Source organism: Camellia sinensis, chromosome 9, assembly GCF_055761805.1.
Source record: "Camellia sinensis isolate YWXY chromosome 9, ASM5576180v1, whole genome shotgun sequence".
NCBI lineage: Eukaryota > Viridiplantae > Streptophyta > Magnoliopsida > Ericales > Theaceae > Camellia > Camellia sinensis.
The window spans coordinates 19832526-19849854 of NC_138969.1; the positions used below are offsets into that span (position 1 = coordinate 19832526).

At 31.2% G+C, this 17329-nt stretch overlaps 1 protein-coding gene across 2 annotated transcripts; it reads right to left on the bottom strand.

The window, feature by feature from the left end:
* Positions 1–7838: 7838 nt before the first annotated feature.
* On the bottom strand, positions 7839–15767 carry GHR1 (Leucine-rich receptor-like protein kinase family protein). 2 transcript variants are annotated; one of them, XM_028196404.2, is made up of 4 exons: positions 15189–15645; positions 13631–15158; positions 11329–12861; positions 7839–8642 (listed from the first exon to the last, which is right to left on the bottom strand). In XM_028196404.2, the coding sequence occupies exons 2-4, from the start codon at positions 14691–14693 to the stop codon at positions 8059–8061; spliced, it is 3180 nt and encodes a 1059-aa protein (XP_028052205.2). In that variant the 5' UTR covers positions 14694–15158; positions 15189–15645; the 3' UTR covers positions 7839–8058. The 2 variants fall into 2 exon arrangements, with proteins under 2 accessions (XP_028052205.2, XP_028052204.2); XM_028196403.2 differs by having other exon boundaries at positions 13631–15767.
* Positions 15768–17329: the final 1562 nt, after the last annotated feature.

The following is a 17329-nucleotide window of genomic DNA, read 5'->3' on the forward strand; positions in this document are numbered from 1 at the left end:
GAAAGTGGAACAGTGTGGGCAGATAGAATACAAACCGGCGTGTGGGGTGTTTGGTAAGTTGTTATTTTAAGTCTCGTTTGGAAATAAATTAATTTAGTAATTTTTTTGATTATTTAGTTAAAATATGAATTAAAAAAATGAGTATATTTAAGATAATTTTTTAATTTTTTATAAAAAGATGTGTAAAAAATAGAAAAAAAAAAAGAGAATTTTTTACTTTTTTATATGAGTTGTTGGTTTTTTAATTTTTTTAGTGACTTTTTAACTAAAAAAATTATTTGCCAAACAAGGTCTTAGTAGGTTGTTTTAGGATATCTTCAATGGTACCTTAAATTTTTTATTAAATTTGAGCGAAAATTTAAATAATTTTTTTTAATATCAAATAATTTAGAGTTTTTTTATTTCATTAAACTATCGATCGGGAGGGAGGAAAATCAAATGGATGATTGGCCAGTGTAATTTTTCACAAATTTTTATCTTGGGTGGTCATTCGGGGACATCCAAGGACATTCGGTAGTGAAAATCTAAGGGTAATAAATAGTGATTTGATGAAATGCACATTAATTCTCAGTTTGATATAAATAAAAAAAAATGAAATATTGAATTTGATACATATTTGATAAAATAGTTAGAGTAGGAAAAGAAGTTATTTTTTATCAAATTTAAATTTGATGACAGTTTTAAGTAACCATTGGAGATAATCTTATAAATGTGGGTTTAAATTCTCATTTATGTGTAAATCCGTGATTTATCGTTATAGGGCGGTCTTACTATGTAACATTATTTAGGATTCGTTTGGGATGTGGGTTAACTTTTTAATTTTTTAGTTATTTTAGCTTGTGACTAAAAAGTCTCGTTTGAGATAAGCGTTTTAATTTTTTTTGACTTTTGTGATGAAAAAATTGAAATGATTATGATTTGAATGTGTCGTTTTGTCTTATTTTGTCTTTTATGATGGAAAAAATGAAATGTGAGGGAAAACCCACATTTATTTTGTCTTTTGTAGTATTTTAGTCAAAAAAATCTTATTTTAACTTATGTTAAACAAAAGCTTAAGATTATTTGAAATAATTTAAATAAGTATATTTTTTTTAACTTTATATAAAAAAATGTAAAAAAATAAAATGACACAAATAAATACACTTATTTAAATAAATATATTGTACTTATCTAGATCTCGTTTAAGAATAGATTTTTTTTATTAATTTTTTGACTTTTTAATTAAAATATGATGTAAAAAAATTAATATATTTGAGATATTTTTTGATTTTTTATAAAAAAAAAAATAAATAATTTTTTTTAATTTTTTTAATAACTTTTAAATTTTTAAACTAAAAAATAATGTATATGCCACGTACTTCTAAAATCTTGACTCGTTAAGGTCTAGCTAAAGGTCACCCTATGTGCTTAGGCTTTTTTTTTTGTTTTTTTTTTTGTGGTGGAGAGAGGGAGAATACAAACGACGTGTTGGGGCGGAAAGGAAAAAGGTTTTCCTTCTAGCTTTGAGGGACTTTTTTTTTTTGACTCTTCACGACGGGACAAAATTAATTTTTTTCACAAAAATTGAAACAAGATTTTATTGAAAAAATAAAATTTTAGTTTGATGAAAATCATTTTTAAAAATTATTCATGCTCTTTAAAAAAATAAAATTATATGAGAATGATAATTACTTTTATTTTTTGATTTTTTATAAAAAATTGAAAATAAATTTTAAAAATTAAACAAACATGGTAATAGATGTATTTTTAAAAAAAATTCATTTATATATATATATATTAAAACAGATCTTTGAAAATCAAATTAAAAGTGGATTGCTTTGACATTTTACAAAAAGATTGTTTCAAAATTTAATTCAAAACTCATAATCAAACAAACTTTTTCTTTTCAAATCATGATTCAACAATTCACAAACTCAAAATACAACTTCATTCTCAAATCATGATTTTAAAACTAAATCAAATGCTACCTTTGATTTTTTTTTATAATGACTTTTTAACTACAACAGTAAGCTGCCAAAATAATGCACTACTTTGGCATGATGGGTTGGGATGGGTTGGGGCTAAAATAACCAAAAAAAGATAAAATATATTTTTTAAGAGTGGTGCTAGTAGCACCCCATAAATAATTTTAGACTCTCCATTTCTTTGGACTCCCACTTATAAATTTTGAAATTCTTAAAATTTCTTTTACCCTCCAATAATATCAAAATTATTTAGGGAAAGAAAAAAATTTAAGGGTTTCAAAATTTATAAGTGGAGGTCCAAAAAAATAAAGAATCCAAAATAATTCATGTGGTGCTAATGGCACCACTCTTTTTTAACTCCAGGTTAAAAATGTCACATCTAAACTATAATCATTTTATTTTTTCTCTCACAAAAATTAAAAAAGTGAAAAAGTTCATTCTAAACGAGACTTTTTAACCCCAAATTAAAATAATCAAAAAGTTAAAAAGTTAACTCACATTCCAAACGAAGTCAATGTAATTAGGCATATATAATGTTAAAGTGCTTCACATCAAGTGTTAAAATTCATTTGTTTTTTGGTTTCTTATAAGGTGTCTGAGTCAATTTAACGTACACATTAACTAAAGGTCAAGTTTGACTATTCTAAATAAGTACGCACTTTTTTATCTTTTTATTTTTTTTTTATCATATCATCTCTCTACTTTTCTACATATCTTTTTATAAAAAGACAAAAAATATACTTATTTAGCTCATCCCAAACAATTCTTAATTCACACTGGCGATGGGAGTTTGTTGCTAACCATGAGATGTTACAGCTGTTGAGACACGAATTAGAGAGCAAACTCAGTTGAACCTCAAAACCTTATTCATCAGTGGGCAAGTCGCTGGGCTGGGCCACAAACTCGTGTTTATCATGTGCTAAAACTCACCGTGCACGTCTTGTATCTTAATTGATATGTTTGTTAACGTTCTTAATTTATGATTAAAATATATTTTTTCTCCTCATTATCTTTTTATTTTGTTTAAATTATTTGTCTCATATACAATAAACAAAAAAATGTTATACACTCTTAAAAACTATGAAAAATTATAACGTTCCGTTTGTTTGGAGAGTTAGAGGGGGATTGAAATTGGTAGTGAGGTGAGAGCCACTAACATTGTGTTTGTTTTAAGAGATGGGGAGGGGATTGATAGTGAGCTCCGAATTCAGATGGTTCTTCAAGACTTGGTGTTAGAAAAATGGTTCTTCAAGACTAGAAATTTTTTATTTTTATTTATTTTTATTTTATTTTTTACATATTGGACATTTTTTTTAACATTAATTTTTAATTTTTTGTATTTTTTGTTAAGTAAAAATTATTATTTTATTTGTTTTATTTTTTTTTTGGAAAATTTTTATTTATTTTTTATTTTTAAAATTTTTTTTACATATTGGGCATTTTTTTTAAAACATTAATGTTTAATGTTTTTGTATTTTTTTATTTGTTTTATTGTTTTATATTTATTTTATATAAAAATAATTTAACAATCTCACACTAACAACTATCATCAAAACAATCACTATTTTACTTAATCCCCTCACTATGAATTCCTTCTATTCTACCTCTGAAAATAAACGCAACCTAACAGTCTCAATAAACAAAAAAAATAAAAAATAAAAAAGTATTTTAGATATTTTTATGTTCAATTATATTGAATTTAATAATAAAAAATACTGTTTTTTTGGTCAATGTTATTTAACAAAAAAAGGCAAATAATAGGTAAGATTTAAATTTTAAAAAAATTAAAAGCTAAGATTTATTTTATTATAATAGTCAAATTTTTTTTAAAAAAATTATAATTTTCACTAAAAATTTTAATCTCAACCAACAAATATCTAGAACAAAAACAAAATAATTTATTTTGCAATTCTACACTGTCATGCTAAAATCTCACACAATCTAATCTGACAAAGACGATCGATAGACTTCTCGAGGAGATTGAAGGGGAACTTACTAATAAGTCCTATATACAAAGTTCAAGGCTCATTTAATCCTCAAACAAAACACTTGCACAAATTAGTCATACACATTTTTAATTGTTACCAAAAAATTCTTTTTTTTTTTTTTAAATATACAAACACTATTATATCTTACTACCGTCGAATTTCCGTCAAACGGTTACCGGAGACTCGTCGGAATGTTCAATATCACCGGAAAGTCACTAGAGTATTGTCGGAAAGTCGCCGGAGTGTTAAGAACGTTAATGGAAGTCGCGGGAATGTTCAAAACGTTCACTGGACGTTAAGAACATCACTGGAGACTCACCATAGTGTCTAGAATATTGTCGAAAAAAAAAGAATAAATGAAAAAATTAGAGCAAAAAAAAAACATAGCAAAATGTGTTAAATATTGATAAACTAAAAGAAAAAAAAAATGAAACAACAAAAAACAGCAACAATGGGAAAAACATATGTTTTTTTTCAATTTTTGTAAGGTTTAAGCAAATAATCTCCAATATTGATCAAACTGAAAAATAAGTTTTGAAACTGTAAAATGTTACAGTTTCAAAGCAAAAATCTATTAAGCATTTATCTTTATTAATCAAACTGGAAAACATGTTATGAAACTGTAAAATTTTATAGTTCTAAAGAATGTTATGAAACTGTAAAATTTTACAGTTTTATACGATGATTCACTCCAACACCAAAAAAATTTAAAACTGCAAAATTTTACAGTTTTAAACCATGATTCATTCCAGCACAAAAAAAATTTGAAACTGCAAAATTTTACAGTTTTAAACCATGATTCACCGCCTGTAACTAAAACTCGAAAATTACTTATTCAGAACTTGAAAATTTTCTCCATTAGAACAGAAAAAGAGAAGTGTATAACAGAGAAAAATGTAGAAAAAAATAAGAGATCGAAGGCGAGAGGTGGATATAGAGAGAAGATTATACTCCGACAACTATTTTTTGTTTAGATCTAGCCAGATCTGATGTAGATCTACATCAGATCTAAGTATATCTACTCATCTTCTTTGTCGGAAATATATCTTCTTTGCCGTCGGTGAGGGTGAAGTCACGAGTTGATTTCGATGGTTGGTGGTTACCGGTGAACCCCGATCAATGGAGAAATACGTGATCACCGGTCGTCGTCCATGACAAAGAAGATGAGAGAAAAATGCAGAAAAAGAGAGAGAGGAAAACGTAAAGAGTGAGGCAAAAAACAGAGAGAGAGAGAAAAGTAAGACTTTTAGATCTACTCAAAAAGTTATAAAATTAAATAATATTCACATATTTCAAATAGGACCTGTAGATAATTTTCCTGAGAGTGAACCGTATAAATCCACACAACTTTCTGAGCATATTTTTTTTGGGCCAAGTGGGGGTACATAGCCCATAAATCCAGTACATACACTTTATCCTCTCCATATATTTTCAATTTTATCAAGAATCTTCAAAGGTACAAATCTGATACACAAACGTATAGAATGGGTCTTATTTTTAATTTTATTTTTAGGGTTAATTACAAAAAAAAAATAAAAAATAGGATTTCTTGTCTTTTTCATTTTAAATCTCAAGTTTTCAATTTTGATAAATTAAATCTCATCTTCCTACTTGTATTTTAATTTGCCTTCTCCGTCCATCTCCGTCATGTTAAACTAACGGAAATTTGAACAAAATTTCATATTCAAACTCACATGTTCAAACACGTATATCTCTCTCGTCGTGATTCCGTTTCGCCTCATTTTTACGTCATTGGATTCACCTCATAGTTTAGTTTTCATTCTAATCCTCATACGTCTTGTTTTACCTCTTTTTGTGTGTCATCAGAGTTTCGAAAGTCAACTAAAAATAAATTTTTTCTCTTTGGACAAAATTTTCAAATTTAAACTCACATGTTCAAGAACTTGTATCTCCCTCGTCGTAACTTTGTTTTGCCTCATTTCCGCATCGTTAGATTCTCCTCATGGCCTAGCTTTCATTCCACCTCTCATACGCCTTATTTCACCTCTTCTTGCGTGCCATGAGTTCCAAAAGTTTGCCAAAAATAAGATTTTTCTCTTCTTTTCTTTTCTTTTTTCTTTCTTCCTCTATCTTATATCTCCATGCTTCTTTCTTCCTACTTCATTTCCACAATTATTCTCTCTTTTCTTCTTTCTTCATGGCCCTTCCATCAAGCTCATGGTGGCCACCAAACCTCCGACGGTGGTGGTGTCGTCAAGTATGGAGGTATATAACTTACAAGAAGAGGAAGAAACGTAAGAGTGGGGGAAGGGCCATGAAAGAAGAGGAAAAGAGAGAATAATTATAGAAAGGAAGGAAAAATGAGGAAGCATGGAAATAAAAGATAAAGAGAAAAAAAAGAAAGAAAAATCTTACTTTCTGCTAACTTTCGTAACTTCGACGGCACGCAAAAGAGGAAGAACAAAGCATATTAGGGATATAATGAAAATTAGGCCATAAGATGAATTCAACAACATGAAAATGAGGCGAAACGGAATTACGACAAGAGAGATCTAAGTTCTTGAACATGTGAGTTCGAATCTAAAATTTTTGCTCAAAGTGAGAAAAATCTTATTTTTAGCTAACTTTCGGAGCTCCGACGGCACGTAAAAAGAGAAAGAACAAGACATATGAAGGGTGAAATGAAAACTAAACCGTGAGGTAAATCCGACAATGCAAAAATGAGACGAAACGAAGTAACGATGTGAGAGATACAAACTCTTGAACATGTGAATTTGAATTTGAAATTCTGTCCAAATTTCCATTAATTTAATATAACGGAGATGAACGAAAGGGCCAAATTAAAACATGAGTGGAAGGATAGACTTTAATTTGGCGAAATTGAAAACCTAAGATTTAAAATGAAAAAAGGGTCCAAACCCTAGAATTTTTTTTTGTGTGTAATAAATCCTTATTTTTATTAGGAATCTTCAAAGGGACAAATTTGATACACAAACTTATATGATTGGTCTATTTTTATTTATATTTATTATTATTATTATTATTAAGAATCTTTAAAGGGTCAAATTTGATACACAAGCTTATATGATGGGTCTATTTTTATTTTAAAGATTTGATATTTTTAATTTATAAGTCTCGGGTGCACATTTAATTTCGGATCGCTGTGAATGTCATATCATTCCAAAACCATTTAAACTATAAACCTACAAAACAGTACAAAAAAAAGGTAAATTTAATTTCGGAATGCCGTGAATACCATATCATACCAAATTGTTCCTAACATGTTCCATTAATAAAATAGTGTCCAGAAAAACAAAAATGGTTAAATTTAACAAAAAAAGTGCCCCAGAAAACAAAAATGAGTGTTGTGAATATCGTACCATACCTACAGGATGAGTTTCACACAAAAATGGCTAAATTTAACAAAAAAAGTGCCCCAAAAAACAAAAAAGAGTGTTTTGAATATTGTACCATACCTACAGGACGAGTTTCACTCAGCCTATCTTTTAAGCCGAATCGAACTCAATATCTTTCATAAGTTAAATTTGTCATACACCATTAGCAAAATAGGTCACTCATTGAGCTTAAACAACACTAGTCCCTATCTGGTACGATTTATAGGAATTGCTTATAACTACTTGTTTTCTTTTTTGTAAATTTTAAGAGTTCGTGTCGAAGTCAACAAGTGTGTCGTGCAACACTATACAACTTACGAGATTAAATAGCTAAAACAAAATTTAATTATTGAAATGTAAAAAGAGGTGATTTTGATTATCGACTTTCAATTTGTTAGAAGTTACACCAAATAAGCCTACTACCGGAAGTGGATGGCTCCCGTATACCACCTGAAAAAGCTTGATCACAAATAGGTCACCCATTGATGACAACATTTGCTTTCAAACCAAACAAATTTTAGTCAAAGTCATTGCAAATTAGTGATTATATAGCTCACCATGGAAGGGAAGATCTGTGTGTACACACAGTAATGAAGCCCACCAAACTTTACAACAATTGTTAACAAAATTAGCTTTAACACACTATTTGCCTAACTGAAAATGACTCAAAAAAAGGGGAGGCCAATGAGCTATTTGATTCCCACATAAAATCTAAAAAAAGGCACACAAAATCAAGCTAAGAAAATCAAATCATATAGATGAAAGATCTTCATATATAGTCTTGATACCTGGCCTCTCCGAAACCGATCTTATGCATCGTAAAGCGATTCCGAGGACCTCTTTCATTCCCTTATCCGCAGCCGGATTCCCCATCTCCGGCAACAACACCGCATCGAAACATTCTGACCCGCGACCTTCAGTTACCTTCAACCGCACCCAATCTGACAAATCAACGCCTCCATCTTCACCAGAAACCACGTCGCCGGCACATTTTCCGGTTAAGAGCTCCAACAAAATGACTCCAAAGGCATACACGTCTGACTTGAAGGAGGGAAGTGGCTTCTTGGAAGAAGCTAGTTCTGGTGCACGATAGCCCAACACCCCGGCATCGAGGATTTGCTCAATGGTGCCGGCTTGGGTCATGAGGCGGTGAAGGCAGTAATCAGCGACACGAGCATTGAGGTCGGGCCCATCTAAGAGTATGTTGGTTGCTTTGATGTTTCCGTGTGGAACAGCACGGTCAAAATGGAGATAGTTCAGGCCACGTGCAACGTCAACAGCTATTTTGAGCCTTTGCGCCCAGGATAGCGGTGGACCCTTTCTTCCTGGTCGATCTGAAATTTAGGGTTCATTAGATGCAAATAGAAAATACTCGAACATGAAACGAAACTATAGAGAGGAAAAATGGAAAGCTCTGTTATACAAACAATAGAATGGACTAATTGTACAAAAGCTTAAAAAAGGCATCGAACACAACGACAATAACAGTAAGATTGTGTTGTCCGCCATGCATTTTGTAAAGAAAAACAAACAAAACAAAAAACACTCCTCCAAGATAAAATGAAACCCTAGTGGAAATTTTTGAAGTCAGCTTGTGCAAATGATACATCTTTCAAGTGCAACACAAGATTTGAGGCTTCATTTGATAAGACTTTCTAACTATGATTTGAGAATATGAATTGTATTTTGAGTTTGTATGTTTTGAAATTATGATTTGAGTGCAGAAAATTTGTTTGGTTATGATTTTTAAATAGAGTGTTGAATTGAGTTTTGAATTGAGTGTGGAATTGAGTTTTAAAAATTTGATTTGACATGTAAAGTAAGAAAATTTGTTTGGTTATGAATTTTGAAAAGAATTTTCAAAACTTTATTCAAATTATTATAGCTCAGAACAAAACACACTATTTTCACACTAGCGAAAATTCTGATAAACACTCATAACCAAACTCTTTTTAAAATTCAATTAAAAAAATTTATTATTAACAGAAAATAACATTAATCAATTTTTTAATTGAAAGTACTACAAAGGAAATAATTTTTTTTCAAAATAAATATTCAAAAAATTTAAATCATAAATATTTAAATAATCTAAAAAATTTAATAAATAAAAAATTAAAATAAATATTCAAAAATTTTAATTGTAAAAATTTAAATAATTTAAATATTCAAAAAATTTAAATAATTTAAAATTTTAAAATTTTAAATTTAAAAACAACTCTACACGCAAATCGTAACCAAACACATAAAACAAAACTCAATTAAGAAATTACTTTTAAAACTCATAACCAAACACATAACTTGAAATTCCATACTACTTTCACAACTCTACACTCAAATCGTAACCAAATACATAACAAAAAAATTAAAATATTTAAAAATACTTTTATAAAATAGAGTTTAAATTTATTTTTATAAAATATTTTAAAATTAAAAAAATTAAAATTGTAATATTTAAAAATTAAAATATTTAAAAATATTCAAAAAATTAAAAAATTAAAAAAATCGTAACATATTTAAATATTTAAAATCTTAACAAAATTAAAATATTTTTAAAATATTAAAATATTTTAAAAATTAAAATATTAATTAAAATTAAGTTTTGAATTGAGTTTTGAATTATGTATTTGGTTATGAGTTTTAAAAAGTAATGATTATGTTTTGAATTGAGTTTTGAGAAATAGGTGTAAAATTATGATTTGAAAACTCAAAACAAATACCACACTCAAATTAATAGGTGAAACTATAATTTGAGAGGCTTACCAAACGAAACCTTAATATCTCATTTATACCATAGTTGTCAGAATTTTCCATGTGTGGGCCAATATGTCAAGTGATTTTGTTTTATGGAAAAAACCGAATTGCTTGTTACTTGGTACTACAAGACATGCTGGTGATCCCATTCGACAGCTAGTGATCAGTTTCTCTTGGGATTAAGCCGCATCTTAGCTATGCTGATAAAAAGAAAAAACAAAGGGCACATCTTAGCTACATCATAGCCAAAGTGTAGGATAAGAATGAGGAATAGTGATAAGACCTATCTGTTAGAGTCCATGATGGGACAGATTCTTAAGGAACAATGGTTATTTCAGGCGGCTAAGTCCCTGCTCTCACACAACAAGCTTTCAAACCCATGAAAGAGAGCCTCTGGCTGTGGCAGATCATCAATTCAAAGGAAAGATAACACCATGACATCACGACTAAAGGTGAAGATCTCATTGTTTTTAGAAGACCCAAATCAATCAAAAGCTTCGGTTTCATGCTTCAAACTCATGCCAAAGCTGTTCAAAGTTTTCTAAGAGTCATGGACTCGTGGAAACAATAGTTAGTGTTCATATAAATTCAACTAATTGAAGTCTGTCCTCAAGCAGGGGGAAATGGAAAATTAGATCCCATTGGGCAAAAACAATGAAGCTAGAACAGTGCAAGCGATAAACCAAAAACAATAATCTAGAATTCAACATTTTAACCAATGTAACAATGGCTACTTCATACATCTTGCAATAGTTCAGATGGAGAATTCAAAATACAACTTGTGCAATCACGTCCAACAATTAGGGTTAGAATAACGACAGAACAATCAGTATATTAGCTAGTCAAACATATCACCCTAATGGTGTAGTAAAATTTTGTTCCATCAAAAATACGGCCTAAGAGTTTATCTAAACTATAAGTGAGGCTTTGTCTATCAAATAGGAAGTCCTGAGTTTTTAAGATGACATGTAGATTGATTAACATGCTTTTTATCTTCAGTATTTACTGCTGACAATGAGTTCATTCCCCAGAGACAGTTCTTTAAGAATTTCATTGTTATCACATTTTTAAAACGAGCAGGCTGAAACAAAACTTTGCCTCATGATCACCCCATTTCTCTCTTTATTGCTTTCATATCTTGCAAGCATTTTCATACAGATATACAAATGTCAAAGTAGAAATAAAAGCAAATTCCCATTGGTCAACACCTTTTGAGTTAGTACTATGAGCAAAAGTAATGCATTGAAAGAAGAAAAGGAAAGAAAATACCATAGAGAAAGCTCGCAAGACTTCCGGGTGAGATATAATCCGACAGAATGAGCTTCTCATGCTGTGTGGGTCCCCAATAGTAGCCTCTCAAACCCACCACATTCGGATGCCTGATATTTGCAAATTTTTTAGCTTCCTTTGCAAAATCCTTTCTCTGCTTCGCAACCCCTTCTCTTAACCACTTTACAGTCAAAAACATCCCATTATCAAGTGTTGCCCTGTAAGAAGTCCCATGGCTGCTCCTCCCAAGTACTTCAGCCGGAGCCCTCGATAATTCCTCGGGCGATAAAGTAATTGTATCGTCAAGAAAATGTAGCTCACCGGCCAATCTATCAGGAGACCTAACATCGAGCCTCGCCAAACTTTCAGCAGGATATGACTCCCCAGACTCAGGTGACCAAGAGAAATGGCTGTTCTTCGATGGAGAGAAGCCAGTTATTTTCTCATCTGCACTAATTATCTCCGACGAGGATCCTTTCCGTGAAGTCATAAGATCCTTAGCCGAAACAACTAAACCAGCACTGTCCCTTCCGCTAACGCCCGAAGGATTTGATGAGGTCCGCCTGCTGATGTCTTTGCTCGTAACACGTTGTGGAAGAGGTCGCTTTGATATGCGGGTGTAATGTATAAAGATAGCAAGCAGAATCAAAATAACCACAGCAACCACACATACAACAATCACTACCACTTTGACTATATTTTTGATGGGTTTCCTGTTGGGATTTCCAGAGGGAACTTGGCCCGATCCGGGAGGAGGGTTTGGATATTGCAATCTGGAATTTCCAGGGAAGAAAGACGATAATGGAAATTTTCTCAGATTTTCCGGGACAACCCCAGTTAGATCGTTGTATGATGCATTGAAGCTTTCAAGACTGTTTGACAAGTTACTTGGCAACGCGCCCGTGAAATGATTCTGGGAGATATCTAATGAACTTAGCAAAGTCAAGTTAGCCATGGAAGTTGGTAGAGAACCAGACAAATTGTTCTTTGCAAGACTGAGCACTTTAAGTCCAGTTAAAGACCCAAATCCATCAGGAAAATAGCCAGTAAGCTGGTTATGAGAAAGATCAAGAACTTCAAGGTTGGTCCCAAATGGGGAAGGAGAGAACTCGATACTTCCAGAAAGAAAATTGTTTTCAAGATGAAGTTCTTGCAAAGTCGTTGATGTTAGCAAGGCAGTTAGGAAAGGTCCATCTAACTGGTTGAAACTAACATCAAGGACTGTAAGTTTAGGAAACTGAGTAACGACTTTTGGCAGTGAACTACTAAGAAAATTGTGAGAGAGGTTGAGGTAATTTAAACGCAGAAATTGAGAAGTCAGCTCAGGGATTGACCCTGTCAAATTGTTCTGGCTAAGATCGAGGATTTCAACGTTTGCCCATTTTACCAACCGGGATAAATTTCCTCCAAATTGGTTCCTTGACAGATCAAGTACTGCACAGCTTCCAGTTAGCAATGGAAGATCACCAGAAAGCCCGTTTGAGGAGAGATTAAGTATGTTCAAAGTTGTTGATGTAATCATATTTATTGGCCCTGAAAGAAGAACGAAAAGGTGAGAACTGTCAAACAACCAATGCAGGACAAATATTATGGATGTAGCATAAGACAGTATTACCCCAGGTTAAAAAATAATTCAGTCATGACGCAAAACACAACAATGTTCACCTTCAAATAAGATCATTAATTTCTGTCTTAGGCCATCTCCAGCCCTCACTCAAAATTTTACTCAAATTTGAGTAATAGCTTTATTTGATATGAACCACTCCAATGGACAAACTCGGATTTAAAGACAAATTTGAATAAAAGCTTCATTAATGAAAGTGGTAAATTTGAAAATCTTGAAAATTTTGAGTAGCATTTGAATCTCCCTTGATTTGGATAAAAAATAAGTAAAACTCAATTTTGTATAAGTTTGGGTCGAAGGGTGTTTTGAGCATTTTTTACCCAAATTTAAATTTGATATAGGTGACAGTCAAGAATTGAAGATGCCCTTAGTCCATCACAAGCCTTTACTCAAATTGAAGACTTATTTGATAATAAGCACTTTAACGAACAAACTCATATTTAAACATATATTTGAGTAAAAGCATCACGGATGTCAGAGTAATAACTCATTTTGATACGAGTTTGAGTAAACTGGAGAGGATTTTGCGGAGTTTTTCACTCATATAAATTTGATATGGTAAAGGGTAAGGACTGGAGAGGGCCATAGGTATATGTTGAACAATAAATAACTACAAGATAAAATAAAATAATATAAATTCTAATTCTGCATATCAAAGAAAATTCGTAGTAGAAGTACCTGAGAGGTTGTTGCCACTCAGATCCAATTCAGTTAGAACCAAGGAATCTCCTTTCAGAAGTCCATTAGGAACAAAACCAGAAAATCTGTTGTTGCTAAGCTTGAGAACCTGAAGGTCATAAACAAAATTAAATCCTGGTAACTCCCCAGACAGTTGATTGTAGCTCAAATCCAACACTTTCAAGTTCCCAAATATTTGTGCCTCGTTCCCGTTTACTAGAGACCCTGTAAGCTGATTGTGGCTAAGATTTAAATACTGAATAGTATCCGCTACACCAGGTATAAAATTCTCCTTTGATGAAGTTGAAGTCACTAGGTTATTCCCACTAAAATCAACATGAACCGCCATAGTTAGAAGCAAGAATTGCCCATCTAGGTTACCTTCAAGCATATTTCCATGCAAATCAAGAACCTCAAGATTAGGCATTAGCTCAAACCCTTTTGGGATATTCTTTGTGAACCCATTAAGAGATAGATTGAGAGATACCAAACCGTTCAATTTTCTTAATGAAGATGGTAGTGAACCGGAAAATGAGTTGCAACTCAAGTCTAAGGACTCGATTGAGGTAATCCCTGAAATTGAATCCGGAATAGAGCCGGAGAAGTTGTTACCGGCCAATGAGAGGTTCTTTAAGCTCCCTAACTTACCAATCTCCAATGGTAAAGATGAGAAGAATAGATTGTTTGACAAATCCAGATACTCAAGGGTTTGGAAGTCACCTATATTGCTTGGCATTTTGCCTGTTATCGAGTTGTTTGGCATCGAAAGCTTCACGAGCATCGTGAGGTTTGAAAATACACTCAAATCTGCATCAGCAGATAAACCCAGGCCGTCAAGGACAACTCCAGCAACGTTGCCGCCATTGCAGACAATCCCATTCCAAGAGGAAGGGCAGCCATTGAAGTCAATGGATTCATCATTCCAAGAATTAAGCACATAACCTGTTGGGTCATGCTTGATTCCCTTCTTGAATTCAAGCAGTGCCAAAATGTCCTGAGAAGGAAGCTGCCCCATGGCACAGACAAAAAGTAATGATACCATCAAAACCCTAAAGAGCTTCATTTCAACCCCAAAAGATGATTTCAACTTTCACCCAAGTAAGATATAAGTCCAGTATGAAAAACCAAAATGATCTCTCAAGCCTTCAAATCAAGAAATTCAAAGAAAACCCAAGTGGTTTACAGACCATTCAACAGCCTAATGCACAACCCAACAACATTTTCTTCAACAAATGAAAACCCTAATAGAGTTCATACTCAACCACAGAACTCACAGAGTTCATCTACCAGTACTAAACGGTAGAGAAGTGAAAACCCTAACAGAACACAAAATGAGAAACAGTTCTTCAACAAGGAATGCTTTCCAGATACACAAACTGAGTCCAAGCAATAAATGAGTGAAAACAAACTAAACAAACAGAGTCACCTTCAGAGATCAGACCTTGAATGGTTGAGCATTTTCTCACCAAGCCCCTTCTATATGAACAATGTGGCTCAGTGAAAACAGTCCCCTCCAAAGATTCAAGCTCTGCAGCAAACAAAGACTCACTCTTGCAACAGATTTCAAACTTTGAACAATCTGAAACTTTAAGATCTGGGTAGAGGTGGAAAAGGCCTTTTGTGCAGTACAGTGTATGGCAGAGCTCAGACCACTCTGGCACACAAACAAACCCACTAAGAATGAAGCAAATGGGTCATCAAATCTTAGCTGCAATGCAATAAATACAATGGACCCAGAAAGGTTTTGGCCTTTGTTAAGCCAAACAAACACATCTTTAGCTTCCAGAGACCCAAAAACCTCTGCACACTTGCACAGTATTAAACCCTAAAATCTTTCTTTAAGAAAGCAAAGAGCACTTAAATATTAAACTATTCTTAACAACCTTTTCGTTTATTTTTTGCTTTCAAAAAGGACATTTGGGAAACCAAAAACCCTAACTCGTTGCGTGTTTGTTTGGATGGAAGCACCTTAGAAAAACTAATCTTTGTTTTCGTCAGTCTTTTGATGGGATTTTGCTTGTTTTTTAATTATTTGTCTCTGCAAAGAAGAGAGAGAAAAAGCGGGAAATAGTGTGTGATTTTTGTCTGTATTTGGCAGTAAATTAGAGCTTTTACCCGCCAAAAAAAATGAAAAAATAAAAAATAAAAAGAAAGAAAGAAAGAAGAGAGAGAGAGTAGAGAGAATCTAACAGTGGACGTGAAAGAATTTATTAAATCTGGTTTAAGGTTTTTTAAGGTCCTTTTTGGGGGGATGTGATCCTATTACGCTTGTGAAGGAGAAGTTGTTGGTTGGTCTGGAATATCGCAGGTGGTGTTTAATATTGCATTTCGTTGGGATATTTAGAAAAAAATAAAAAATAAAAAATAAAAAAATTATGTAAAATATAAATAAAATATATTTATATATTTTTTTAATTTTACATATTTTTTTTCTTTTTTTTTAAAAAATTTCTTTATAAATCTTCTAGCCAAACACAATGTGAAGGTAGTGTGATTGTTAAAAGATGTGAGATTCATAATTTTATATATTGAGACATTGTCTAATAATTACATATTTTAGTTAAAAAATTAAAAAAATCACTATAAATTATCATATTAATCTTTTTATTTTTAGTAAAAATTAAAAATTATTAAAATAATTTATTTTTAAACGAAGTTTAAGTAATTGAAAAATAAGAAGAAAAATAATAAATTATAATTAATGAAAGATCCAGTTATAATTTCCGAAGCACGGGGGAGTCTGGGGAGTGTGGTCAGTGCTAGGGTTTGGGTCCCACATCTGCCCTTTGACTAGGGTTATATGTCTATACTTACTCTATATATATATATATATATATATAAACAAATATAATGAAATATGAGAATTTTTTAACGATTTATATTTGTCTTTTGTTAGTTTGTTATAGAATTTTTATATATTTTAACTTAATCTTTTTAAAGTTTATTTTTAAGTGGAACTTAATATTTTATCTTTTAAAATTATCAATTACTTATCCATACAAATTTTAAACATGATAGAATTCCATATATATCTTTTGTTTAAACATAATATTTTTAATATAAAAACAAGTTTCTGCAAAAGAAACCATGAACAGAAAATTAGGGGGAAAACAATCAACATTAATCCATTTTTGATCTCTTTTTGGTGTCTAAAAATCTTAAATATTTGCTTTACATTTGAAATGTGTACTTGCATGAGTTTTTGTATTTGTAAGAAAGTGAGTTCATATAAATGAACATTATTATTATTATTTTTATTTTTTTTGTTACAATCTGTATTTTTCCTTATTTCTTTCTTTTTGTTAATAATTTGTCATTTAATTGAGATTTTATTTATTTTTTATATTTATAAAAGCACTGCTATTATCAATTTGTAACTCTCTCACTTATTGATTATTTGTGTTTATTTATTTATTTATTTTTGGGTGTAGATGTTAGATTGAAAATGAAAAATCAAAATTTATTAGATATGGGTTATACTTTAAATGTATTCATCAGTTGATTTTTTATTGTTGATCATCCTATTGAAATAATTCATGATTAAATTTATTTTTATTAACTCATTTCCTTGGAGAACTAAACCACAAATTTCTTCTTTGTTTAAATTATTTATTTATTTATTTAGAGCAAATGGAAGATATCTCATATTTAAAATGTTAATTTTTTTTTGAATAATTTAAATATTTATATTCTTTATGT

Bases quoted from the DNA above. Each gene is read 5' to 3' on its own strand.
- GHR1 (XM_028196403.2), bottom strand. From the start codon at position 14,693: ATGAAGCTCTTTAGGGTTTTGATGGTATCATTACTTTTTGTCTGTGCC. The intron at 12,862-13,630 runs GTACTTCTACTA...TTCTTCTTTCAG, and splicing joins GAGTGGCAACAACCTCTCAG to GGCCAATAAATATGATTACA. The intron at 8,643-11,328 runs GTATTTTCTTTC...CCTAAATTTCAG, and splicing joins TCTTGCGAGCTTTCTCTATG to ATCGACCAGGAAGAAAGGGT.